Below are 26,268 nucleotides of genomic sequence, written 5' to 3' on the forward strand. Positions count from 1 at the left end.
TTCATCTTCAACTGGGCATTCTACAAACTTAAAGCAACACACATAAAAGTTGCTGGTGAACGCAGCAGGCCAGGCAGCATCTCTGGGAAGAGGTACAGTCGACTGTACCTCTTCCTAAGAGATGCTGCCTGGCCTGCTGCGTTCACCAGCAACTTTAAGTGTGTTGCTTGAAATTCCAGCATCTGCAGATTTCCCCGTGTTTGCATTCTACAAACTTAAACAACTTTTAGCACACACTGGAAAATTTGCAGTGACTATAATTTTAGCAAGACTTTCAATAAACTCGGCAACAACATCTCAGTCAAGCTTAAAAGATTGCCCTGCAATGGTGTACATCAGGAGAGAAGAATCTAGTTTGCGCTATTGTTAATTGGGAGTAGTTGGTCAAATACTCATGAATCACACTCTGTTTTGCAGAAAGACAGAAACTGTCTGTACATTTGAGAAATCATCATTTTCTAAGCATTACAATAAAAAAAGGAAGCAGCAACTATTCTCAACAGTAGCATGCTGCAGTTCCGTTCACAGGCAATCTATCATCAACACATACACACAATGCTGGAGGAACCTCAAGTCAGGCAGCATCTGTGGAAGTGAATAAACAGTCAACATTTCAGGCTGAGACCCTTCATCAGGAGTGAAGACGGGTCTTGGCCAGAAACGTCAACTGTTTATTCATTTCCACAGATGCTGCCTGACTTACTGAATTTTTCCAGCAGAGTGTGTGTGTGTGTGTGTGTGTGTGTGTGTTGCTCTGGAATTTCCAGCACCTGCAGACTTCCTTTTGTTATGATTACCAACATATTCTACCTTTTGGGAAAATACTCAAGCCTTACAAGATACTATTTTCTCAAGGGTCCCTAATAATTAATTATAAAACTATGAATTTTACATGTTAAACATTTTCCTTTTAATGGTCTTAAAATACAAGTTCATGATTCAAGACTGTTTAATGTCATTTCCAGCACATAATTATAACGAGGAATGAAATAATTGTTACCCCGGATCTGATGCAGCACAAAAAAAAACACAAAAAGATAAAGAATGCAATAATAATTTTTAGAAAACGCTAAGTAAGAATACATAAGACAGCTTATGTAGATTGATTGTATGTACATAAAGTGATGTTAGACAGAGGAGTGTCTGTACACAAGGTGACTGACACGATAAAGTCGTCATGGTACCACCACAACTTCGTAATTATATTTACATTTTAGTAATGTGTTTTTGGGTCAACTGAGCACTCTGGCAGTTTTGCTGCCTCCAAGGGAATGTGGCATGGTTGAGAGCAAGGTTGAGAACGGAGTGTATGGCCTAATAGTGGAGCGCGAACCCATGATTGGCTCCTTTACTCAACAATCTTGCTGATTAAAGTGCTGGGCAAGATTGAAATCAGCGGGGATGAGAGTGGAAGGTGAGTGGGTGTTCAGCACCATCTGCCTGCCTTTGAGTAGCCTCCCTCTCCCTTGCTGCTACAGGAGGAAGTTGCAGGTACTTGGGTAAGGTTTGGTCAGTGCGGTTTCTGAATTGGACTCGTTTTTAGAGGACTCTACAGTTCATACTGTGTGCGTTTCTGGTTTCTCCTTTTTTGTTGTTAATTTGTGCCTACAGTCAAGAACAACACAGCATTAAATTCAATTGAACTACACTGAATATTCCTAGACTATTTCAAGGACTGCGGTTTGACATTTAATATTTTGTTTGCGCGATTTGGTCTTATTTTTCGTACTGGGTGTTTGATGCTTTCTTTGAATAGGTTCCATAGTATTTCTTTGTTTCGTGGCTGTTGCAGGAAGACAAATCTCTGGATGGTATACTTCAATATATACTTTGATGTTAATCTACTTTGAACTAATGAATAAAAATAAATATACCAGTGCTTTATATATCTATGAGCAACTGATATTCAGGAAGTCTGGTAGATCACGAAAGTCAAATTATTTATGTGGTGCTGAAAGATGACCCTTTAACATGTGAACACTTCCTCTGCTTAAATAGGTTCTGATAATTATAAGCATGAGTCTTGACAGAACTGGCATAATCAGTTCTGTAAATTAAAAAGGAATAGCATTTAAACCTAGATTTTCAAAGAGAGATGTTTACTTTCTGATCATTTTCAAAACCTTATTACTTTGATAATCAGTCCCAAAGCATTCATGCACATGTAAATTAGAAGTGAAAGGGCACTTTTTGCTTCAGCCAAATTTTGACCTCGATTGCAATACCAAAGGAACCCAATCCCTGACCTAGTGTAACTGAGTAGCTTAACGTTCACACTGAGTATACATGATCAACACAGCCTACTGCTGATCAGTTAAATACTCCACATAGATCAGATTTGTTTGGAAATGAGCCAGATCAGTAGTAATTGCTAGTGAAGTACAAAGGAAAATTACACTACATTATGGCTTTAAATCAAGCAATATCTGCAAATAACAAAGAAAAATGTTATGTCCAAAACTAAATTTATTGATCACAAAAGGTACTTTGTGCATCACACACAAAATGATGGAAGAACTCAGCAGATCGGCCAGCACCTACAGAGAGGAATAAACAGTTGATATTTTGGGCTGAGACCCTTCATCAGCACTGGAAAGGAAGAGGGAAGGTGCCAGATTAAGGAGGTGGAAGAGAGGGAGGGCGACATGCTGGCAGGTGACAGGTGAAAGTAGGAATGGGGGATGGTTGGGGGAGAGGAAATAAAGTAAGAAGCTGGGAGAGAATCGATGGAAGAAGTGAAGGGTTGAAGATGAAGGAATTTGACAGAAGAAGACAGTAGGTCATGGGAGAAAGGAAAGAAGGGGGGTAATGGGCGAGTGAGCAGAAAGAGCGAGAGGGGAACCAAAATGGGGAATGGAAAAAGAGAAAGGGGGCAGGAGATCCTTTCTTAGGTAAGCAATTCAGGCACCTTAGTACATATATGGAAACAAAGCTCTTACATTAAGAAATACTGCATTTGTAAAGTCACATAAATACTTATTCCATAATTGTGGGCATACACAGCAACAGTAGCTACTTTAGTATACACTGGATAGCTTACGTATCCTTAATTAGTTAAGTGGTTTATTGTCATTTAACTGTATATAATCATATAACGTATGTAGAAACGAGACAATGTTACTTTGAAGCTGTATGTAAAGCACATAAACACGACAACTTATGAAGGCAAGGAAAAAAATCTACAGATGAATCTCACATAAATAACACACTAAGGTGCATTAATATCAAATGCTGTAAGGTACAGAACATATTAACCAGTGACACTTCGAATACAATGCTGCAGGAAACTCGGAAACCCAATGGCCTGGGAGAAGGATCGTCTCTCATCCTGACCGTTTTTTTTTAAAACGCATTGTAGTCTCCTGTCTGATGGTAGAAAGTCCAAAAGGATGCTGGATGGATGGGTGGGATCCTTGTTAATACTAAGGTCCTGTGTAAGTAATGCTCCTGATAAATGTCTCCAATGGATGGTAGCGAGACCCCTATGATCTTCTGAGCTGTTCTCACAGTCATTCGTAGGGACTTCCGGTCCGAAGCTCAAATGCTCCCATACCACTTGGAGATGCAACTTGTCAGGATGCTCTCAATGGTGCTCTTGTAAAACACAGTTAAAATGGGGGATGGGAGCCTTGCTTGCCTCAATCTTCTTCAGAAGGGGAGGCACTGCTATACCTTCTTGTTCAGGGAGGTGATATTAAGGAACCAGGTGAGGTCATCCATGATGTGGACTCCCAGGAACTTGGTGCATTTAACTCTCGCTGTGGAGGAGCCACGTATTCAGAGAGGGAGATGGTTATCTGCACCTTCTTGAAGTCCACAATAATTTCCTTTATCTTCTCTATGTTCAGGCTTAGGTTGTTCTTCTCACACTAATCAAGCAGCCACTCCACTTCCTCTCTATACTCTGTCTCGTCATCGTTCCTGACGCTGTTGTGTCATCTGCAAACTTGATGATATGGTTTGAGCCGGATCCTGTGACACAGTCATGTGTCAGCAGCGTGATCAGTGGCAAGCTGAGTACACAGCCTTGGAGAGTGCCAGTTCACTGCCAATTTAGAAAGGACAGAAGGAATAGGTCAGGGATTTACAGAATACAAGGGTGCCACGGTAGTGTCGTGGTTAGCACAACACCATTACAGCTCGTGGTGTCCCAGAGTTTGGAGTTCAATTCTGGCACCGTCTGTATGAAGTGTATATGTCCTCCCCATGGAATGTGTGGGTTTCTTCTGGGTGCTCTGGTTTCCTCCAACAGCACAAAACATTCCAGTTAGTAGGTTACTTCTAGTCTAGGCATTTTTGCTTGGTATTTTTTGTGTTTACTGTGAATGTCCACAAGAAAACAAATCTCAGGGTTGTATATGGTGACATACATGTACTTTGATAATAAATTTAAATTGGTAGGTTGCTGGGCAGTGCAGCTAGTTGGTCTGGAAGGACCTGTTTCGCGCTATATTTCTAAACAAATCAAATTAAGTGGTGGGAAAGCTGTTGGAAGGGATTTTGAGGAACAGAACACACACAACATTCTGCAGGAACTCAGCAGGTCAGGCAGCATCTACAGAAATAAATAGTTGCCGTTTTGGTATGAGACCTCTGGAAATGAAGGGGGAAGAAACCAGAAGCTCATTTACTGATAGTAATATTATATCATACAGTACTTAGCTGGAATGCTCATAAATATCAATGAGAATTTTAGTTCTACTTGCTAGTAAAAGTTTTGAATTTATTAAAGTTAACTGCATTAGACAAATTTCGTTTTTCAGATCATTTATCTCAGTGGTCCCCAACCATCGGGCCGCGGACCAATATCGGGCCACAAAGCATGTGTTACCGGGCCGCAAGGAAACAATATGATTTGGCGACGTGACCGTGTTGCCAACTTGCTGGTTGGCGCCTTCTTGCCCAGACTCTTGGCGGCAGAGATGTTGCCAAATGTAACTGACCAAAAAACATTTTTCTTAAAGGCAAGTATTTTAGAAAAAGGATGGTATGTAATTTTCATGCAAATAATTTCAGCATGTAAAAAAGCCAGGAAAAAGCCCAAAAGCCCAATGAATTTTCTGACACCAACCAAATTGGAAAAGACAGCCAGATTTCTGGAATTTGGAGCCGAAAAAGCCAATCTGGTTACCCTGTTATGAGTCAGCTGCACCTTTCCTCATTCTCTGTCACGGCCACGGTTGAATTTGAACGCACGCGAGGTCATTACGCACGCATCATCCATGTCAGCGCGGGAGAAGATCAACTTCTCGAGCTTGCAAATGACGGTGGGCTGAAAAGTATGTTTGACATAACATCTCTGCCGGCATTCTGGATCAAAGTCAAGGCTGAATATCCTGAGATAGCCACAAAAGCACTGAAAACACTGCTCCACTTCCAACATCATATCTCTGAGAAGCGGAATAGACTGGACATAAGGAACCCCCTTCCAGTATCGGTCTCCCATCACCCCTCGATGGGACTGTCTTGTTGCGGGAAACAAGCCCAGGGCTCCCACTGATTCACCGATATTGGTGTGTTGCAATGATTTTATATGTTCATACGAGGAAAATATGCGCTGTGTGTTTTATATCCAAAAGTTAACTTAAAATGTTATGATGCTATTGACTTATAATTGACTTATTATTATATTCATGCCAGGAAAATATGCACTGTGTGTTTAATATTAAATTCGTTAGATAAACCCTTTTAGAAATGAAATTGAGTTTATTAGCCACTTATAAGTGACTTATCACCCATATTCCAGTAGCGATTAATACCCCCCACCCCCGGTCGGTCGGTCTGCAAGAATATTGTCAATATTAAAAGGGTCCGTGGTGCAAAAAAGTTGGGGATCCCTGATTTATCTTGACAAGATGAAACAAGTTTTATGTTAGGTCAGTGAACAAACAAGTAAAGAATATGTTCTGTGGCAAAGCAACAAATGTTTTCTCCCATTCAGTCCCATAATAAGAAATAAACATTCAAGGTAAATGAATACATTCACATTCTTCAGCATCAGTTTTGGAATTCATTCGTTTTTTTTGAATCCTGACAATGTCCATCACACTGATGTACTACCACCAGCAATATTGTGTGATTTACAAGGAAGATTCTCCACGTAAAACTATTTTGGATATTATACAAAGCCAATTAATGGAATTTCTTCACTCGACACTTTCATCTTGATCATCCAAGTGAAATTAGTACAGCATTCTTTACAGTTTATTTGAACAGTACTGTAATAGTGAATCCCTTCAGGAACTAGCAATGCCATTTCAATATTTGTCTTTTTTTAAGAATATCCTCAATAATATTTTATACAAGTTCACAAAATCCACTAAAGAATTGTCTTGTTTAATAATCAAACGGTAAACTAGAACATCTTGAAACTCCTTTTTCAAATGTTAATTGCTGTTCAAACACAATGGTCTTTTTGTTTTAGGAAATCTTTGTTTTACTTGTCATCTTTTATCTCAATTAATCCAAGTGTAACATTGTGCAATGTTGCGGACTAAATAAAAAAAATTTTAAACACTTGTTTGACTGAAAGACCAGAAAGTAAGCTCAGCAAATGAATGAAGTTTAATTTGATCTACCCACAAAGAGCACAATTCACTAGAGCACTAAGGCTTAGAGAGATTTGCCATAATACACAAGTCCCCCAAGCAAAAACATAAAGGCACCATGAAAATAGAATGATAATAGATTTAATACTTCCTTTTATCACGAGATGAAAATTCCTCTCTTGAATAATGTTTTAATAATTGCATAATTTTCAAAGCTTCTCCAACTAATCACAATATTAATACAATACACCTATTGTTCAAATAAAAGCCAGCTGTTTTTTTTATATATAAAATGCTCTTGAACAACACTTGAGTTCAAACTTTAAACTTGACAAAATTAACCGATTTTTTTCCATACCCAGAAGGTCTAATGCTTTTGTCTGATAAATATAAAAAGTTTGTGTTGTGGTAAATTGGTTGAGATGCTATTGAGTAGCTATAAACGCAAGAGATTCCAGAAATCTCATATAACAGACACTCACAAACACACAAAGTGTTGGAGGAGCTCAGCAGGTCAGGCAGCATCTATGGAGAGAAATATATGATCAACTTTTTGGGCTGAGAACCTTCATCAGGACCGGAAAGGAAGGGAGAAGCAGCCAGAATAAGAAGGTTATTATGTCCATCACACTGATGTACTACCACCAGCAATATTATGCTATTTACAAGGAAGATATAAATAAGCTACTTTGGGAATTATACAAAGCCAATTGAGGGAATTTCTTCACTTGTCACTTTCATTTTGATCATCCAAGTGAAATTAGCACAACATTCTTTATGGATAATTTGAACAGTACAGTAATAGTGAATCCCCTCAGGATCTAGCAATGCCATTTCAATATTTGTCATTTTTTTAAGAATAGTTTATTAATTATTACAAGTCTGAAATGTGGTCAACAATACTTTAAATACTCCAGTGTAAAACTTGGAAGTATTCATGAACAATAATACGAGAACAATGAAAAACACGATAAATCTGTTCTCATTTAATTCTTTTTAACATTATTCTTAAAAGAATAATTTCAATAACATGCTTCAGTTAGTTACTTAACTAATGAAGATGAAGTCGAGTTTGGACAACTTAAAATTAATGCATTGTTTATTAAGGAAAAATAATTAATCCATATGTAAATATTTCCATTATTAACATTAAACATAGTAAGATTAGTGGTCATGTTTTAGAAGTTACATAAGTTGATCATCATCTCAGATGGGAGCAACAAATAAAAGTCAGGAATAAATTTCTTCTCAGAAAAAAACAACTAAAAAATGCTTGGGATAAAATGAATCATTCTAGAGTGGATTAACTTCTTAAAATATAAAAGGCAACAGCTGTACTGTGCTCAATAAAATCTCATAAACATCAATAAAAGGCCTATTAATGTATTTTTATATTCAGAATTCCGTGCTCTTTGCCAAAAAGATCCACAGATCTTTTAATGCTCACTTGAACGTGAATATAAGGGCTTGGTTAAGTGTGTCATCCTAAGCGAGGCACCATTGATGAGGGAGAATTCTTTCATTACCGCAATAGGATGTCAGCTTCCATTATCTCTCCAACTGTAGCCATGGGCCCAAATCCACAAACCCTCCGATTCAAAACCAAAATGTTACAGAGCTATACTGACACAGTGGATTAATGTTGAAGATCTGTAAATATGGAGTTGCATTAACTAAAGGTGCATCAATATAATTTAGCATGGCAATGATGGAAAAACTATTTATAATTGCATTAACACAAGAGAATCCACAGCTGCTGGAATTTCAGATAAACACACATAAAAACTGCCAAGAGGACCACTGGGGTCTCCCTCCCCACTATATTTGACATTTACACAGAACGTTGTATACAAAGGGCCTGGAGCATTGTTGAGGATCCCTACCACCCACCTCACATTCTCTATGACCTACTACCGTCAGGACGGAGGTACAGAAGCATCAGGACTAGGACTGCAAAACTGGGTAACAGCTTATTCCCCCAGTCTGTGAGACTAACGAGTACCCTGCCACCACTGAGGTCTTGGGCGTCACTAGGACAGAGAGCTGTTTACTGTTCACATGTATTTGAATGATATTTTATTAACTTATTTGGGGTAATATTTTGTTTTGTGTGTTGTGTGTGACATATGTTTTGTGAGTGGACTGTGATCCGGAGGAACATTGTTTCATTTAGTTGTATATATGTACAGTCAGATAACAACAAACTTGAACTCACCAAGTCAGGGGGGCTCTATGCAGGAGAATAAACAGTTGACACTTTGGGCCAAAACCCTTCAATTGCATAACAGCTTTGGATTATTTTTACCTCAAATAATTTAAATGAAAGAAGATTAAGTGAAAGCTGTTTACTGAAACAGGATACTCAATTTTCTGAGCACAGTAGCCGATTCATTAAAGCACAAATACAGAACTCACTCATCCTTCAGATTTGGTGAGTACTAATCACACATGTTTCACAGCAGCACAGTTCAATGGCTTTGTCGTCACTGATCATCAACTTTGAGATGGCTTCAAATGGTTCCAGATTACATTGCCTGGAAAGTTGTTTTTCAGCACAGAGAGTGGGCAACCAATGGAAATATTTAGGCCATTTAACCATGGAAATTTTTGCCAAATGAATCCTTAGCTTAAATGTTATAAAGCACAAACTTTTAATGTAGTGTCTCACCACTATTAAATTGTCAAAGTCCAGTTATCATTCACATAATTCCATATTACTCGTCATATACTACGCCTCTTCTCTTTGGCCATAAGGCTAATGAAAGCCCTGCCACCACTGATGTCTCACCACTAGGACAGCACGAGTTGCACCTTACATACGTTCTGAATTACCGGTATATTTTATTAACTTTTATATGGTAATATTTTGGTTTATGTGCTATGTGTGATATATGTTTCATGGGTGCATCATGGCCCAGAGGAATGTTGTTCGCTTGGTCATATATACATACAGTAAGATGACAATAAACCTGAACTTTCCTTTCCAAGGTGTGGAGCTCAGAACTGAATGCAGTCGGTAGGTGTTGTTTAACAAAGGTTTTGTATTGTTGTGTCATGACATTTAATTCCTAGTTCTCTGGATATAAAGTCCACCAGTACACTAATCTCTATGATATTATCTATCTGTCCAACTCAGCAATAGTCTTTATAGCTCTGCTGTTTCTAGATAGTTACAAATTACTCATTGGTTCTTTGATGCGCAGTAGAGTATCCTGACACGCTGCATCACTGCATGGTACAGAAACTGCACTACGGCAGATACGGCGGACAGGAAGGCTCTACAACAGGTTGTTAAAACTGCCCAACACATCACATCACTGGCACTAGCCTACCGCCATCAAGAGCACATGTACAGCAAGGTGCTGGAAAAGGGCATCACAAAAATCCCACCCACCCTGCTCATGGACTGTTTCTCCCCACTAACATCAGGGCGGAAGCTACATTAAGGCCATCAGATTCAAAAACAGTAGCTTTCCCCAAAAAGTAATGCTGATCAACACCTCCAGCCATTAATCCATCCCACCACTCCCACCAGCACTACATACACTTCAGCCACTTCATCATTTCCTATCTGTCACCTTACATTCAGATACTCCTGAGCCTTGCATCACTTTATATACATACAATCAGCCTATCTATATAAGCTATCTTATGTACAAATGGTCACGTTCAGTTACTTGTCCATTGTGTTTCATACAATTCCCTTTATATTTATCATTATTGTGTGTTTTATGCTTGTAATGTTTCGGATCCAAAGTAACCATCATTTTGTTCGCCTTTACATGCCTGTAATGAAGAATGACAATAAACAATCTGGAATTTTTTGGTTCACACCCTGATGAAGGGTCTTGGCTCGAAACGCTGACTATTTATTCCCCTCCATAGATGCTGCCTGATCTGCTGAGTTCCTCCCGCATTCTGTGTGTGTTACTCTAGATTACCAGCATTTGCAGTCTCTCTTGTGAATATTTTATAACAAAGCCTTCATAGGATGAACAAGACTCCAAAGGCAACCATGAAGCTATATTTATTACTGGGCACAATTGTGACACATGGCATTAAAGCTTCATGTACTGCAGAAACAATGAGCTTACACAACAGCTATCGCACTATTCAAAAAAAGATTATACCGCCACACAGAGTGGTGAAGAAGCTGATATGCAGAACTCAACACAAGGAAAACACTGTCTTTGGTCTTGAGAGAAAGGAATTAAATGGTACTTTAATAAAGGTATAGATGATAATAAGCAGAGTAGAAAAGATAATTTTATAGCACTATTTTTCATGAAATGCAGTCACAAAACAAGGGGACATGGGTACAAAGTGATGAAAGAGTAGCTCAAAATCGGATTCAGAAAGCAATACTTTCAAAGCAAAATATGTCAAAGCCTGAGCAGGCTCTGGTACTAATTAATAAAACTGAAATCATTAAAGTTATAAGACCATAAGATATAGGAGCAGAATTGGGCCATTTGGTCCATCGAGTCTGTTCCAGCATTTCATCACGGCTTATCCAATTTTCCCCTCAGCCCCAATCTCCTGTATTCTCCCCGTACATCTTCATGCCCTGACTAATCACGAATCTATCAACCTCTGCCTTAAATATACCCAACGACTTGGTTTTCACAACAAATTCCACAGATTCACCATTCTCTGGCTAAAGAAATTCCTCCTCATCTCCATTCTAAAGGGAAACCCCTCTTTTCTGAGGCTGTGTCCTCTGGTCTTAGACTCCCCCAACACAGAAAACATCCTCTCTACATCCACTGTATCAGGGTCTTTCAAAATTCAATGGGTTTCATTTAGGTCACCCCTCATTCTTCTGAATTCCAGTGAGTACAGGCCCAGAGCCAACAAACACTCTTCATATGACAAGCCTTTCAATCTCGGAATCATTTTTGTTAACTTCCTTTGAACCCTCTCCAATATCAGCACATCCTTTCTTAGATAAAACTGCTCACAATGATACTCCAGTGAGACCTCACTGGTGCTTTATAATGGTGAAATTGCCGATTTCTGCAGGAGGTGGCCTCTTTAACTTTTAATTAGAATCAGATTTATAACTACAGGTCTTATATCTTGAAATTTGTCTTGCAGCAGCAATATATTACAAGACAAAAATTTACAGAAAGTTACAAAATTAAATAAATAATGCAAAAAGACAATTAATGGGGTAGTGTTCAGAGACTGTACAGAAGTCTGAAGGCAGAGTGGAAGAAGCTGTTCCTAAAGTGTTGGAGTGTGGGTCTTCGGACCCCTGTCCCTCCTCGCTGATGGTACCAATACGATAAAAAGCACGTCCTGGATGGCAAGGGTCATTAATGATGGCCCTTTTGGGGGGATAATGGATCTCAGGTACATTTAAACCTCTATCCAGAATCATTTCATTTGCTTCTCCAAGGAGTTTTATCATTCATCAATACACAAGGATAATTAAAGTTCGCCAAATACTGCCTGAAAAAACAGTTTATCAAAGAACACAGTATAGCATGGCAGAGAAGGCTACATCTGCACAAGTTCTCTGGTAAAGCAATTATTCCCAAAGTTCAGTACGAGCACCTGGATAGGTACATGAAGTTCAAATTCAAGTTTATTGTCCTTTCAATCATACACATGCATACTGCCAAAAGAACCAAAGTTCCTCTAGACCAAGCTGCACAACAGTACGTATACCGCACACACAACACCGAGCAATATTACCAAACAAATAATAAGGTGCATTTACAATACAAGTTAAACAGTACTGTGTAATGCTACTGGTGCTTCATACATGGTGAGATCCGGGTGGTGACAGGGAGCTCAGCAGTCTCACCGTCTGGGGGAAGAAGCTGTTTCCCATCCGAACAGTCCTTGGTACCTCCTTCCTGATGGTAGGAGACCAAAGGGATGAGAGGACGGGTGAGAGGGAGCATTGACAATGCTGAGAAGCAGGGCTTAGAGGGATATGGGCCCAACGTGGAAAATTGAGTCGAGATGGGCTTGTTGGGCCAAAGGGCCTGTATCTGTGCTGCATTCCTCTAGGAGTTCACCAACTCTACGTTAAACACAAATTACAGGTGAAACTTGCTCCCTGGTATCTGGCATTCCCCGTTTTGAGCTAATGCTGAAAGCTATCAGAGGGATCATCCTGAGAATACGAAAGCAAGGATGTGATGCTGAGGCTTTACAAGGCATTCGTCAGACCGCACTTGGAGTACTGTGAGGAATTTTGGGCCCTTTATCTAAGGAAAGATATGCTGGCATTGGAGAGGAGGTTCACAAGAATGATTCTAGGAATGAAAGGGTTAATGTATGAGGAGCATATGATGGTTCTGGGCTTGTACTCGGTGGAGATTAGAAGAAATGGGGCGGCGGGATTTCATTGAAACTCATCGAAAATTGAAAGGCCTAGATAGAGAGGATGGTTCCTACAGTGGGGGAGTCTAGGACCCGAGGGCAAAGTCTCATAATAAAAGGATGCCCCTTTAGAATAGAGATGACGAAGAATTTCTTTAACCAGAGAGTGATGAATCTGTGGAATTCATTAAAGTGGAGGTTGATAAGTTCTTGGTGTCAAAGAGAGAAGGAGAATGGGGTTGAGAGAGATAATGAATCAGCCATGATAGAATGCTGGAGCAGACTCAATGGGCTGAATGGCCTAGTTGTGCTCCTGTGTCTTATGGTCTTATTTCCAGTCTTCTTCCCCTCATTCACTACATGCCAAGTGCCAGGGATAATTAAAAGCAAAAACAACTACAGATGTTGTAAATCTGAAATAAAAATTGAAAATGTAACACTCAGCAGGAGATCGGCAGCATTTTCTGCATTTACTGTGGATAATTATTTGCTCCCACTCTCATTCTTTGACAGTAATCACTGTTGATAAGACAGTTCAGAAGTTAAGTATGCCAGAAATTCACAGCAACACCCTTCCGCTTTCTACATCCCCAGGGCTAAAAGACTTCGAGGGCAGGGTGCTGTCAGAAGCCAGAGCTATGACTAACCGCATTTTAACAAGATTCTTTGACAACACTGGAATAAATAATAAGAACGTTATTAGGAACATAAAATTCACTACTTCCAAAAATGCCCGACAACCAGGACATTTGGATTAATGAAGAACATTCAAATTTAAAAATTGCCTCAGAAGCATCTTTGAAATGGCCCTGTCGATGCCAATAGCCAAGAATTCCACAGAAAACCACCAAGTAATAGGATTTCATGGGTTGGCATATATCTGTCTTCCAATCTGAACTGTGAAAGTCAGGGATGTGGAGGGTAGATGCTAGTAGATACAATTTGTTCTACTTTATTTGAGGTTTGAGAAACCAGCCAAAGATAGGCAAAGTAACAGCAGAGTCCAGTGGACCATCAGAAATAGCAAGGCTATGCATATCAGTCTGCAACTTTTCCAAGAAGCCAAGATGATAATGAAAACAGCCACTGTATAAATATGCAAAAAGAAAAAAAAATGAAAGATGGACATAGAAACATACAGTGATGTGTCATTTTGCATAAAACAGTCCAAAGATATACTTGGGGCAGCCCACTAGTGTCACCATGTTGCTGGCACCGCCATAACATGCCCACAACTTACTAATCTTAACCCATACATCTTTAAAATGTGGGAGAAAACTGGAGCATCCAAAGGAAACGCACTCTGTCACGAAGAGAACATACAAACTCCTTATAGATAATGGCAGGAATTGAACCCTTATCAGTGATCGCTGGCGCTCTAAAGTGAGGCACTAACCACTAAGCTATCAACAGTCCCATGTACTCATGTATGGTGGTTAATATTACTCACAGTTCCTGTCAGAGTTGCACAACTCCTGCTGACATTGAAATACTGCTTGGAAGTAAAGCCAAATGAACATAGTCTTAATTTGGCTATAATTCAGAAACAGTGAAATATTTACTGTACCAGATGTCCCAGTGAATCATGTCTTTATCCAATATTGAGTACAAGCTTAATGGACAATTGAACAGAATAACTTCACTATTTTTATGGTCATATTTGTTATTACAGCAATTACAGCCTTACTGTACTTGTCACACATTATTTATTGTGGGTTAATGAAACTCTGTAAGCAGTAATTAAATCCTGTAGCCCAAGTAACATCCATATCTGAACCTCTTGAATAAGTTACTGCATTGTTACACACTCTCAAACAAACATCATTGTACATTTAAGTGGCATATTTCTGAAAGAGTTTGCAAGAAGTTAATTCTCCAATCGCTTAATTACACCCATGGGGTTTCGGTTAGGGTTATATAGTACAGATAAAAGCCCTTGAAGTCATCATGTGGGCACTGGCCATAAGTACCTGTCTACTTGAATCCCATTTGCCAAGATTTGGCCTATGGGTGTTTAAAGTTCTCATCTAATAATATTTCAAGGGTATAATCTCTAGCATCCTCTTACAACACAATGTATCCCAGATTTCATTATCTTCTGGTGAAAAAAAATCTTCAAGTCCCTCTGTCTCTTACCCTAACCATAAACACTTACCTTCAGATTGTAGAGGCCTTCTTTCCTCCTCGCCTCCCTCTGGTTCCTCTCCTCCTCTTTTCCTTTCCCCCATGATCCACTGTCTCTCCTATCAAATTCATCCTTCTTCAGCCCTTTATCTCTTCCACCCATCACCTATCTCAATTCATCCCGCCTCCCCCACCTACCCACCAGCTCTCACCTGTCAGCTGTCAGGTTATACTCCTCCCTCTCCCCCCACTTTTATTCTGGCTTCGTCCCTCTTCCTTTCCAGATCTAATGAAGAGGACTCTGCCCGAAACATTAACTAGTTTATTCCCCTCCATAGACACTGTCTGACCTGCTGAGTTCCTTCAGCATTTTGTGTGTTCCTTTCAATTTTCAGTATCTGCAGAATCTCTTGTGTTTATATTTCTCACTTATCTACTTGATTCATGCTCCTTTATTTTGTACAATTCAGTCAGGTTCCTCCTCAGTCCTCCCTGCTCCAAGGAAAATATACCTTAAAGTTTAAAAATTTAAATGATCAACTGTGGTCTCCTCAAACACAGGAGAAGCTTTGCATTCCCCCCTTCCCTTTTTCCTTCTCCCTGGGCCTCCTGTCCCATGATCCTCTCATATCCCTTTTGCCAATCACCTGTCCAGCTCTTGGCTCCATCCCTCCCCCTCCTGTCTTCTCCTATCATTTTGGATCTCCCCCTCCCCCTCTCAAATCCCTTACTAGCTCTTCCTTCAGTTAGTCCTGACGAAGGGTCTTGGCCCGAAACGTCGACCATACCTCTTCCTAGAGATGCTGCCTAGCCTGCTGCGTTAACCAGCAACTTTGCTGTGTGTTGCTTAATTTGACTTTGGCAGGTTGTGACCCTGCCATAACCAGGCAATTTCAATGAACATGCAATAGACTGTCAGCACTGGAATCAGGAGCTACAAAACAAACTACTGAAGGAACTTAGCAGATCCAGCAGATCTGTGGAGGCTAAGTGATGGGTGATGTATTGCGGTTGAGACCTTGCATCAGGACCATGAGCATGGGTGGAGAAGAAGGTGATGTTGACCATATGGAAAACTGACACAAGCAGTAAACAGGTCGCCAACCCTGTCCCGTCTCTGGATGAGCCTGCCATATCTCATTAGTCACCTCAGAACCCACAAAACTAGAATGGAAGCACGTTATCCCTCAATCCTGAGGGGCTGCCTCAGGAAAGAAGAATTCTGGTGTCAATCAAGTTGATGACCATAATGCCGAAAATGACCAAGATTTTTATTATGCACATAATATCTATATGCCACTGACGGTAATTTTCAAGGGAAACTACTCCATTTACATTGGAAGTTGCTGTTGTTTCCAATGAAAACATTAACATCCTTGTCCAAAATACTTGGCTGATGTGGTATTGTCAATAAATTGTTAAGACATGGAGCTCTCCTTAAATGATAAGTAAGCTTGCACAAAGCATTTGTCATGTTGCTTAAGGATTTGATAGTGCTGGTGAGGAAGCTGTGGACATTCATCAAGGATCAACTTTTATTCACAATATACATTCACTCTTATTAGGAACTTACTTGGTGTATTGGCATGACATGCGATAAAAACAACATTCAACAATTATTAAGATTACAGAATTATATAAAAACCAAGTTAAAAGGTTAAAGTATAGATATGGAATAAAATATGGATAAATATACAAATATTTGCATATATTTACAATATACATAGTGTAAAAATAAAAGTAGTTTTAAGAATTTAATTGCAGTGACTAAGGTAATAGAGCTGGTTGGGTGGGGGGGGCTAACTAGAATGGCTGATCAGGTTAACTGCCTGTTGTGGGGGGGGAGGGGGGAGAGAAACTTTTAAGATGGCATGAAGTTGTTTTAATAGCCTTGTAGTGCCTTCTAGAAGTTGACTTTTGAAGCCTACAGTGGGATATTGTCCAAAATCGAACAGTTCAGTTACAAGGAGGAGCTGGAGAGGGTAGACCATTTCTTCCTGTTGCAGAGGAGGTTAAGGGAAAACATGACTGAGGTATATGAAATTATGATGGGCATAGATAGGGTGGTGCGGTGGAGATACGTCTAGCCTGCAGGTCATCCTTGGGCAAAGTGTAGCACCAGCTTAGCCCCCCAATCAGGGTCATGCTAAGCCACTGGAGCAGCTGGTGCATATCACAAGTCCTGTTTATGCGACCACTGACGCCAGGAAGACAGCCTCCGAAGAGTAGCTGTGGTCATGCATCTTGTAAAGACACTGCCCAGAATCAGGCAATGGCAAACCACTTCTGTAGAAACATTCGCCAAGAGCAATCATGGTCAAAGACCATGACTGCCCACATCATGTGACACGGCACATAATGATGATGATAATAGATAGGATAAACTACAGGAAATCTCTTCCCATATCAGAGGTAGACAAACCAAGAGATAGATAGATTTCGGATAAGGAGGAAAAAATTCAGAGGAGGGTGACCTTCAACCCAAGAGTACCAAGTACCTGATATCCACTACCTGAGAGTGTTTGAACCTGGGTCACTGACAAATAAGTGTCCAGATGAACATTTGAATCACTCAGGCATGTAGGGCTATGAACCAAGTGATGAGCGATGGGATGAATATGAAAGGGTGCCCATTTGCTGGCATGGACAAGATGGACTGAATAAGCTGGTTCCCTGCTGCATAATTTTGATTCAGCAGTCTACATTTTTATGACTTATAACCATTCACAGAAGCACTAAAACGGGATTAACAGTGTGATGCTTCCTTTTAATCACTCTTGATATTTATTAATCTATTACCATACGGTTTCTGCTTTGCTCATGTCAGAGCGCCTGTTACATTTCTCAATTCATTTTTACAGCACTTTGACTGTAGACTCAAACTTCTGGAATGCTCATTGACATTCATGCTAAAGAATTAACAATTCAAATGTTATTACTGCAGATTTATTGGAAATAATCTGCAATTAATTACCAGAAAAATATATAGGCAACAGAAAGGGGACTTTACATGACTTGCACAGTGGCATTTCCCCTCTTTTCTTCTCCTTCCCTGCGTACATCAGATTCCACAGTGAGATGACAAGGTCGTTTCCACTGTCCAGGCTTTAACATTAGCATCATTTCAACTAAAGCAATGGGAAGATGATAAGTATGCACACTACTCAGGGGATAACGATTATCCCAGCTGAAACGGCTTCAGCATTGTGAACACAATCTGGAAACCTGCTAGATAGCTGGAGGGAGAATAAGTATTAGCCTCAGGGTTATTTTTAATATCGAGCCGTTCAATTATGCAGTTGATATCTGACAAAATTTGGACATAAAACGTTGCAAGTTCATGTGAACTGCTACACAACTTCAAATCCTGAGCAACTTCATTCTCAATACTGCTCTTAAATAAAACACAATTGTAAAATTGTTAAAGTTAACACTACCTGAACCACCAGACTCGGGCCGTGTAACTTCCGCGTACACTTCAAAAGTCGTCGTTGGATATTTCCTGCAACAGTAGAGAAAGAAATGTTTTCAGTTTTGGTCAAGCAGAAAAAAAGTAGTTTTGTAACACCCCACAATTAACTGCATCTGTCCTTAAAGTTGTCGTTAAAATGCAACAGGCTTCAGCACACCATCACAGCCTGGTCTCTCATAACACATTGATCAAGATCCCATTTCTCAATTAAGATAAATACATTATACCTTTAATACAATTATGATACACTTGCAACTCAGCCCCTACTTGGAAATATTTTCAAACCTTGAGGTTTTTGTCAAGAGTTTATTGAGAATTTTTTTAATGTTATCTTTGAGGAGCACTGCCCAACAACCCTCAACAAACTCAATTTCACCCTAACGTAATCCCACAACAATTTACAATAATCTATTATCTAACCCGGTATGTCTTTGGACTGTGGGAGGAAACCACAGAACCTGGAGAAAACCCTGCATTCCACAGGGAGGACAGACAGAGACTCCTTACAGAGGACGCTGAGATTGAACTCCAAACTCTAATGCCTCGAGCTGTAATAGCATCACGTTAATTGCTACATTACTGTGGCATCCCATGGGATTCTGACCCTACAGGTTTGCAGTGCTAGGCAAATACCACCATACTTTTAAAGTAGAGTAACATCAAAAGCATCAGGGGATGTTAGAGGCAAGTGTTTTTTTTTACACATATAGCAGTGAGTATGTGGAGCTCCCTACCAGAGGTGGTGGTAGAAGCAGATATATTAAGAACATTTAAGAAACCCTTAGATCTCAGAACAATTGAGGGCTACGTAAGAGGAAAGGTTTGGATTGATGTTATAGTAAGTTAAAAGGCCTACACAACATTGTCCAATAATATTCTAAATGCAGTAAAACACAATGGCTATGGGAAACTATTTTCCTAACTTTCAAACCCTTACCAAAGTGAATACCATATCTAGTAAAAAGTCATTCAGAATTGCACTAATGCTCTATCATAAATTTCTTTACATTAATTTTAATGTGAACACTTTAATAGAAAAGTATTAAAAAGTATACAAAGTCATAAGAGAAGATGCAGCAAAATACATTTAAGTGCCATCAATCACAGTTTCAATCCGGTAGCAGATTCAGATTTTTTGTCACATTACACCTAAACATACAGTGAAATTGAAACTGAAAGCATATTGCAGTGATTCTTCAATAATGATTTACTTAGCTGTTATACTACATGCAAAACAGAACAATTAACAATATGGTCAAGCACAACAATCCTGTCTCAATTACATCACACACATTGACATGAATCACTGTGAGACACTTTCTCATTGTCTCCTTTCCACAGCCAAATCCAAAAGCCAGTTTCAGTACAGGGGATGTTACCAACGCTAAGAAATCAAATTTAATATCAACCCCATTTTTTACACATTAAATATGACAAACTGCAAAAATAAACATTAAACAAACATTTCAAAGATAAAGATTTGCTTTGATTGTCAATAAATAAATGAACGAGTATAATCCTGATTGAGAAGTTGCAGAACCTGGGCCTCCGTACCTCGCTCTGCAATTGGATCCACGATTTCCTAACTGGAAGACCACAATCTGTGCAGATTCACGATAACATATCCTCCTCACTGACAATCAACACCTCAGGGCTGTGTGCTTAGCCCATTGCTCTACTCTCTATATACACATGACTGCTACCATCTATAAATTTGCTGATGATAAAACCATTGTTGGTAGAAGCTCAGGTGGTGACAAGAGGGCATACAGGAGTGAGATATGCCACAAGTTTTGTGCTGCCACAGCAACAACCTGGCACTCAACATCAGTACAATGGAAGAGCTGATTGTAGACTTCAGGAAGGATAAGATGAAGGAACACATAGAATTCCTCATACAGAGATCAGAAGTATAGAGAGTGAGCAGCTTTAAGTTCCTGGGTGTCAAGATTTCTGAGGATCTAACCTGGTTCCAACATATCGATGTAGTTAGAAAGAAGGCAAGACAGCAGCTATACTTTATTAGGAGTTTGAAGAGATTTGGCATGTCAACAAATACACTCAAAAACTTCTACAGCTGTACTGTGGAAAGCATTCTGACAGGCTGCATCACTGTCTGGTATGGAGGGGCTATTGTACAGGACCGAAAGAAGCTGCAGAGGGTTGTAAATCTAGTCAGCTCCATCTTGGGTACTAGCCTACAAAATACCCAGGACACCTTTAGGGAACGGAGTCTCAGAAAGGCAATGTCCATTATTAAGGACTCAGGGCATGTCCTTTTCTCACTGTTACCATCAGGTAGGAGGTACAGAAGCCTGAAGGCACACAGCGATTCAGGAACAGCTTCTTCCCCTCTGCCATCCAATTCCTAAATGGACATTGAACCTTTGGACACTACCTCACTTTTTTAAAAATATACAGTATTTTTGTTTTTGCACATTTTTTAATCTATTCAATACAGTGTACGTAATTCATTTAACTGCCTATTTTTTTTCTCTCTGCTAGATTATGTACTGCATTGAACTGCTGCTGCTAAGTTAACAAATTTCACGTCACATGCCAGTAACAATAAACCTGATTCTGATAATGTTTTTTGTGCTATTTATTTAACTGGGTTCTCTATATCTCGTTTTAGGACCTGCATGAAGATCTGATCACGTTTTAAGTCATATTGATGCAAAAACAGAAAATTCTACAGGGTTCACAAACCTTCTAGCACCACTGTATTTGCAGTTTGTTGTCTTTCGCTCACTAGTTCTTTGCCCGTCTCTGTTGTGTGTGGTTTTTCATTGAGTCTACTGCATTTCTTTGTATTTATTGTGAATGGCTGCAAGAAAATGAACCTCAGTGTTGTATATGATGACATATATGTACTTTGAATTTTGGACTTTGAGTTCTTCCAGCAGTTTGTTTGTTGCTTCAGATTCCAGCATCTGCAGTCTCATTTCTCAATGTTTGCAACAATGATGCTCATATCAGCAACAGCAAGATTTCAAAGTTCAAAGTACAAACCCTATTTCCAGAAAAGTTGGGATATTTTCCAAAATGCAATGAAAACAAAAATCTGTGATATGGTAATTGACGTGAACCTCTATTTAAGTGACAAAAGTACAAAGAAAAGATTTTCAATAGATTTACTGACCAACTTAATTGTATTTTGTAAACATACACAAATTTAGAATTTGATGGCTGCAACACACTCAACAAAAGTTGGGACAGAGGCAGGTTTACCATTGTGTTACATCACCTTTCCTTTTAATAACACTTTTTAATCGTTTTGGAACTGAGGATACTAATTATAGTAGATTTGCAATTGGAAATTTTGTCCATTCTTGCTTGATACAAGACTTCAGCTGCTCAACAATCTGTGGTCTCCGTTGTCTGATTCTCCTCTTCATGATGCGCCATACATTTTCAATAGGAGATAGATCTGGACTGGCAGCAGGCCAGTCAAGCACACACACTGGGTGTTTACAAAGCCACGCTGTTGTAGCCCGTGCTGAATGCGGTCTGGCATTGTCCTGCTGAAATAAGCACGGTCGTCCCGGGAAGAGACGTCGCCTTGATGGCAACATATGTCTCTCCAAAATCCTAATATATGCCTCAGAGCCAATGGTACCTCCACATACATGCAACTCACCCATGCCGTGGGCACTGATGCACCCCCATACCATCACAGATGTTGGCTTTTGCACCTTTCGTTGATAACAATCTGGATGGTCGTTTTCATCTTTGGCATGGAGAACTCGACGCCCGTTTTTTCCGAAAAGTAGCTGAAGTGTGGACTCATCTGACCACAGCACATGGTTCCACAGTCCTTCGGTCCATCTGAGATGAGCTCGGGCCCAGAGAACTTGGCAGCGTTTCTGCATAGAGTTGACGTATGGCTTCCTCCTTGCGTAATACAGTTTCAAGTTGCATTTCTGGATGCAGCGACAGACTGTGTTGAGTGACAACAGTTTTCCGAAGTACTCCCGAGCCCAGGTGGCTATAACTGTCACAGTAGCATGATGGTTTCTTAGGCAGTGCCGCCTGAGGGCGCGAAGATCACGCGCATTCAACAGTGGTTTCTGACCTTGCCCTTTACACACTGAGATGTCTCTGAATTCTCTGAATCTTTTCACAATATTATGTACTGTAGATGTTGAAAGACCTAAATGCTCTGCAATCTTGCGTTGAGAAATGTTCCTTTTGAACTGACTAACAATTCTCTCACGAATTTTGGCACAAAGGGGTGAGCCACGACCCATCCTTGCTTGCAAAGACCGAGCCTTTGATGGATGCTACTTTTATACCCAGTCATGATACCTCACCTGCTACCAATTAGCCTGCTTAATGTGGAGTCTTCCAAACCGGTGTTACTTGAATATTCTGTGCACCTTTTAATCTTATTTTAACTCTGTCCCAACTTTTGTTGAGTGTGTTGCAGCCATCAAATTCTAAATTTGTGTATGTTTACAAAATACAATTAAGTTGGTCAGTAAAACTATTGAAACTCTTTTCTTTGTACTTTTGTCAGTTAAATAAAGGTTCATGTGAATTAATCACAGATTTTTGTTTTTATTGCATTTTGGAAAATATCCCAACTTTTCTGGAAATGGGGTTTGTACATATCATCATCATTATATACAGTGTCATATTAATGCAGGCATTCATGTTCTTATCCATGACTATAATTGTTCTTGGCAAATTTTTCTACAGAAGTGATTCGCCACTGTCTATTTCTGGACAGTGTCTTTACAAAGCAGGTGACCCAGCCATTACCTGTACTCTTCAGATTGTCTGCCTGGTGTCAGTGGTCGCATAACCAGCACTTGTGATGTGCACCAGTTGTTCACACGACCATCCACCACCTGCACCCATGGCTTCACATGACCCTGATCGAGGTGCTAAACAGGTGCTACACACTGCCCAAGGGTGACCTGCAGGCAAGAGGGAAGGAGCACCTGACACCTTCTTTGATAGCAATGCATCTCCACCCCACCACCCACAAAGTATGCTGCGACGGTGGTGGACGTGGATACGATAGGGTCTTTTAAGAGACTCCTGGATAGGTACATGGATCTGAGAAAAATAGAGGGCTATGGGTAACCCTAGGTAATTTCTAAAGTAAGTACATGTTCGGCACAGCACTGTGGGCCGAAGGGCCTGTATTATGCTGTAGGTTTTCTCTCTCTGTTTCTATGTCACTATATACAACCCTGAGATTAGTTTTCTTGAGGTCATACACAGTAAATCCAAGAAATGAAATAAAATCAATGAAAGACCACACCAAACACAAGACGGACAAACAACAGACTGCAAATACAAAAGAAAAAAATAATAATAAATAAATAAGCAATAAATATCAAGAACATGAGATGAAGAGTCCTTGAAAGTATGTCTGTAGTTAGTGGGAACAGTTCAGTGTTTAGAGAGTAAGGCTGAAGGTTAAAGGTTAATAACTGCTCATGAACATGGTGTTGAGGGTCCTGAGGTTCCTGAACTTTCTTCCTGATGGCAGCAATGAGAACAGAGTATGGCTTGGGTGATAGGGGTCCTTGATGATGGATGCTGTCTTCCGGCAACAGTGTTCCAAGTAGATGTGAATGTTGGGCAGGGCTTTACCCATGGTGGACTGGGTTGTATACACCAGTGGTCCCCAACCACCGGGCCGCAAAGCATGTGCTACCGGGCTGCAAGGAAACGATATGAGTCAGCTGCACCTTTCCTCATTCCCTGTCACGCACTGTTGAACTTGAACATAGGGTTGCCAACTGTCCCGTATTTGCCGGGACATCGCGTACATTGGGCTAAATTGGTTTGTCCCATACAGGACCGCCATTGTCCTGTATTTCCCCCGCTAAGGTAGAGCGTTCCTATGAAACCTTTCATGCCGAAATGGCGTAAAGTGAAGAAGCAATTGCCATTAATTTATATGGGAAAAATTTTTAAGCATTCCCAGACCCAAAAAATAACCTACCAAATCATACCAAATAACACATAAAACCTAAAATAATTCTAACATAAAGTAAAAGAATTTATGACATAATAAATACACAGCTTATATAAAGTAGAAATAATGTATGCATAGTGTAGTCAGGAAGATTATGCCAAAACCGACTTGTGGGGGGAAAAAATAATCAGCATGTACGCGCATGCACATGTCACATACGCGAACGTCATGCATGCGCAAACAGGAGCCCGCGCAAGGCTTCACGGTCATGGTAGTCTTTCTCAGGTTAAACACAAGTGTCTCGTCAACACTCACAAAAAATGCTGGTGAACGCAACAGGCCAAGCAGCATCTATAGGAAGAGGTACAGTCGATGTTTCGGGCCGGGACCCTTCGTCAGGATTTGACTGCTACTTTTGTCCCTTATTTGGGAGTGAGAAAGTTGGCAACCCTAACTGTAAAAGACATGTTGAAATGAGTTTAACCCTACTTGAACACCACACACACCACCCCCCACCTCCCCAGTCGGCTGGTCCGCAAGAATATTGTCAATATTAAACCAGTCCGCAGTGCAAAAAAAGGTTGGGGACCCCTGGTATACACTACGTTTTGTAGGATTTTCCATTCCAGGAAAGAGCGTGATAATTTGTAAATACCTGGAATTTGAATAACAAATGCTCAGCTCTAAAAATACCAGAAAAAAAATCAGTTGTTCAACTGCCAGAGCTGCTTGTGACAAAATATAGAAGATCTAAATTTATACTTCAAAACAACTTCAGTGACTGTTGCTTGCATCCATTAAGATCTACAATAAATGATAATCTTCCTTTGCTCTGAAATGCTTAGCATCATCTGTCAGAAAGACCTGGCAAAAAGAGGTCCAAATTATAGAGGTACCTTTCTACAAAGTAAGCAATATCAGAATTTCAATCACACCCAATCTTTTATAAATATGCCACACTAGAAACTGGACATGCACAGGCTCCCTCCTGGAAAGTGTTATTGGGCTATTAAAACAAAAACCTCACACCATCTTAAAAGTTCCCTCCCCCAGGCAGATAATCTGATCAACCATTCTAGTTAGCCTACCCCAACCCCTCTATTACCCTATACATGCTCGTATTTATTTATTTACATACATTGTATTCCACATCTGTACTTCTAGCTTATTTTTATATAATTATTTTATTTAGAGATACAGCGTGGAACAGGCCCAATGGGTCCAACCAGCCGTACTGAACAGCAATCCACCTATTTAAGTAGTCCATGATTTACAATGATTTACAATGACCAATTAACCAACTAACCGGTTTGTCTTGTGGAAGAAAACTGGAGAGGAAACTCACTCGCTCAGAGGGGAGAAGGTACAAACTCCTTACAGACGGTAACAAACAACAGGAATTCTGCAGATGCTGGAAATTCAAGCAACACACATCAAAGTTGCTGGTGAACGCAGTAGGCCAGGCAGCATCTCTAGGAAGAGGTACAGTCGACGTTTCAGGCCGAGACCCTTTGTCAGGACTAACTGAAGGAAGAGCTAGTAAAAGATTTGAAAGTGGGAGGGGGAGGGGGAGATCCAAAATGATAGGAGAAGACAGGAGGGGCAGGGATGGAGCCAAGAGCCGGACAGGTGATAGGCAAAAGGGATACGAGAGGATCATGGAACAGGAGGTCTGGGAAGAAAGACAAGGGGGGGGGACCCAGAGGATGGGCAAGGGGTATATTCAGAGGGACAGAGGGAGAAAAAGGAGAGTGAGAGAAAGAATGTGTGTATAAAAATAAATAACAGATGGGGTACGAGGGGGAGGTGGGGCGTTAGCAGAAGTTAGAGAAGTCAATGTTCATGCCATCAGG

General features: G+C 40.1%; 1 protein-coding gene across 8 annotated transcripts in view; it reads right to left on the reverse strand.

Annotated features, from left to right (window-relative positions):
• LOC140186043 (DENN domain-containing protein 1A-like) overlaps positions 1-26,268 on the reverse strand; it is a 630,918-nt gene that overhangs the window by 597,990 nt on the left and 6,660 nt on the right. For 7 of the 8 annotated variants that reach the window (XR_011882770.1, XR_011882769.1, XM_072239860.1 and 4 more), the window contains exons 1-2: positions 22,121-22,530; positions 18,446-18,510 (exon numbers count right to left, since the gene is read on the reverse strand). Coding sequence is in view for 6 of the 8 variants with exons in the window: in XM_072239860.1 (XP_072095961.1) it covers positions 18,446-18,510; positions 22,121-22,352 (297 nt within the window). In the remaining 2 variants the exon portion in view is untranslated. Of the gene's footprint in view, positions 1-18,445; positions 18,511-22,120; positions 22,531-26,268 lie in introns of those variants that run through there. The other variant, XM_072239859.1, reaches the window with a different exon arrangement.

The sequence above is a fragment of the Mobula birostris genome, chromosome 22 (assembly GCF_030028105.1).
Source record: "Mobula birostris isolate sMobBir1 chromosome 22, sMobBir1.hap1, whole genome shotgun sequence".
Lineage (NCBI taxonomy): Eukaryota > Metazoa > Chordata > Chondrichthyes > Myliobatiformes > Myliobatidae > Mobula > Mobula birostris.